This window comes from Nannospalax galili, unplaced genomic scaffold (genome assembly GCF_000622305.1).
Source record: "Nannospalax galili isolate Female #2095 unplaced genomic scaffold, S.galili_v1.0 scaffold1119, whole genome shotgun sequence".
Classification (NCBI taxonomy): domain Eukaryota; kingdom Metazoa; phylum Chordata; class Mammalia; order Rodentia; family Spalacidae; genus Nannospalax; species Nannospalax galili.
In genome coordinates, this window is record NW_008343597.1 from 2,571,047 (window position 1) to 2,572,739 (window position 1,693).

Consider the following 1,693-nt stretch of genomic DNA (forward strand, 5'->3'; position numbering starts at 1 on the left):
AAGCCAAAGTCAAAGTCTAAATGTATTAGACTGTAATAAATAACATTGATAACATTGTTGACAAGAATATAGAGAGATGATGCCTTATAGTTTCCAATTTAAGAAAACTATTTGTAGAACCACTTAGAACAATTTGTCCAAACTAGTTATGAAGATGTATATGAAAATCCAGCCATTCCTGCAGAGCAAAGGGAGACCGGAGTGAAGCAAACCTGACTTCAGCTTGGTTTGCCTTTCGGCCCTAAATTAGTTTATCCCGTGCAGTGTTTTCTTCACTGCATCGCCTGTTTGTTCAGATGAAAACTCATTGCGTCTGTGCCAGTGTCAGCCCGCAGCAGGGTTTTGCTGGAGCCTCAGGTGCAGGTTTGTGTGCTGACTGCAGGCGCCTGGGGAGCACTGTGTTCCTGCCGCACAGAAGTAGGTGGCCGAGTCTGCAGGCTGAGAGGCTGTGATGTGCAGGGAGAGCTGCTTCTCACTTTTACTGAAGAAGACCGTGAAGCGCCCATCTTCATTTTTATTCAGAACTGAACGTATGGCTATCAGTAGTTCAGGGCCTTTCCCGGGGAATTGCCGGTACCACGGGAAGTAGCCAAATGCGCTGTTCTCATAAGTGCAGTTCAGAACTGGAGTCCCTCCTTCCTGGACTGTCAGAGACTGAGGACTTTGCGTCACCTGCTGCTGGTCACTTCTGTCCTTCTGTTGGCCACTCACCCCTGTGTGGAGAGACGATGACAATCATTAGCCTCAAATTTTTGTTCCTTGCTTTATGTTTACCTGAATAATTTTGTCCGGTACCCCAGTTCTCTCATTCCTTCAAAGCAATCACATATCCTTGGGTTTTTCTTCCATGACTCACAGGTTAGGTGAAGGCCTAGCACTAAAAATGATGTTTCCAGAATCTTGCCCATTTTTCTGGAGCCGAAGCTCAGTGACAACGCAGGCAGTCTTTTATCTGGGCACAGATCAAACTCGAACTCAAACTTGGCAGTTCAGTCCTGTCAGCAGGCTCCACCCTTACACAAGTGCTTTGTCTGAAGCTATTTCCGACATAGGAAGCGCGTCACCATTTTGCTCAAATTCAGTATTGCTGAAAATGCAATCACTGAGAATCAAACTCGCCTGCCTACCTCCGTGGCAGTGCGTATTGGTACAGACACCAAGAGCAAGCCGAGGTGATGGGTCAGAACACAGAGAATATGCGGTTCCTTTGTCTTAGGGAACTTCAGTTTTCTCACGGTCTTTTTCACATGTCTGTATTTTACATGATTTTACAAAGTGATAGATTAAAATTTATGCCACTTTCATTTTACTTCTAAGAGAATTGAAAAAGTAGTGGAATAATGTATTCTGGAGGTGCTCTGTCTACAAATGGTTAAGAGAAGATAGAAAACATCCTGCCTGGGCTGTGAGGCTATGACCTTCCATCAACACAGCATTTTTAATCCTCTCATTCTGAGTTTGAATAAACAGTATTTTCCTTATACTTAATATTATAGATAATGTAAAAATATAAAAAAGAATTTTGGCTTTGCATATTGGTACTAACAACACAGAGAAGCAGAAATGGAGAATAAATAAAAAAAAACCCAAGCCCCCAAATAGAGATGCTCTGTACTAAAAGTAATAGAAATTAAAATAATATGAGAAATAAATGGAGAAATTTTATTGCATATATTTGTGGCCATCACAAGTC

The 1,693-nt window shown here is 42.2% G+C and overlaps 1 gene segment (V, D, J or C); it reads right to left on the bottom strand.

Annotated features, from left to right (window-relative positions):
- Positions 1-324: 324 nt before the first annotated feature.
- On the bottom strand, positions 325-1,105 carry LOC103739506. The segment is given in 2 exon segments: positions 325-713; positions 857-1,105. Coding segments are annotated over 2 exon segments (441 nt in total).
- Positions 1,106-1,693: the final 588 nt, after the last annotated feature.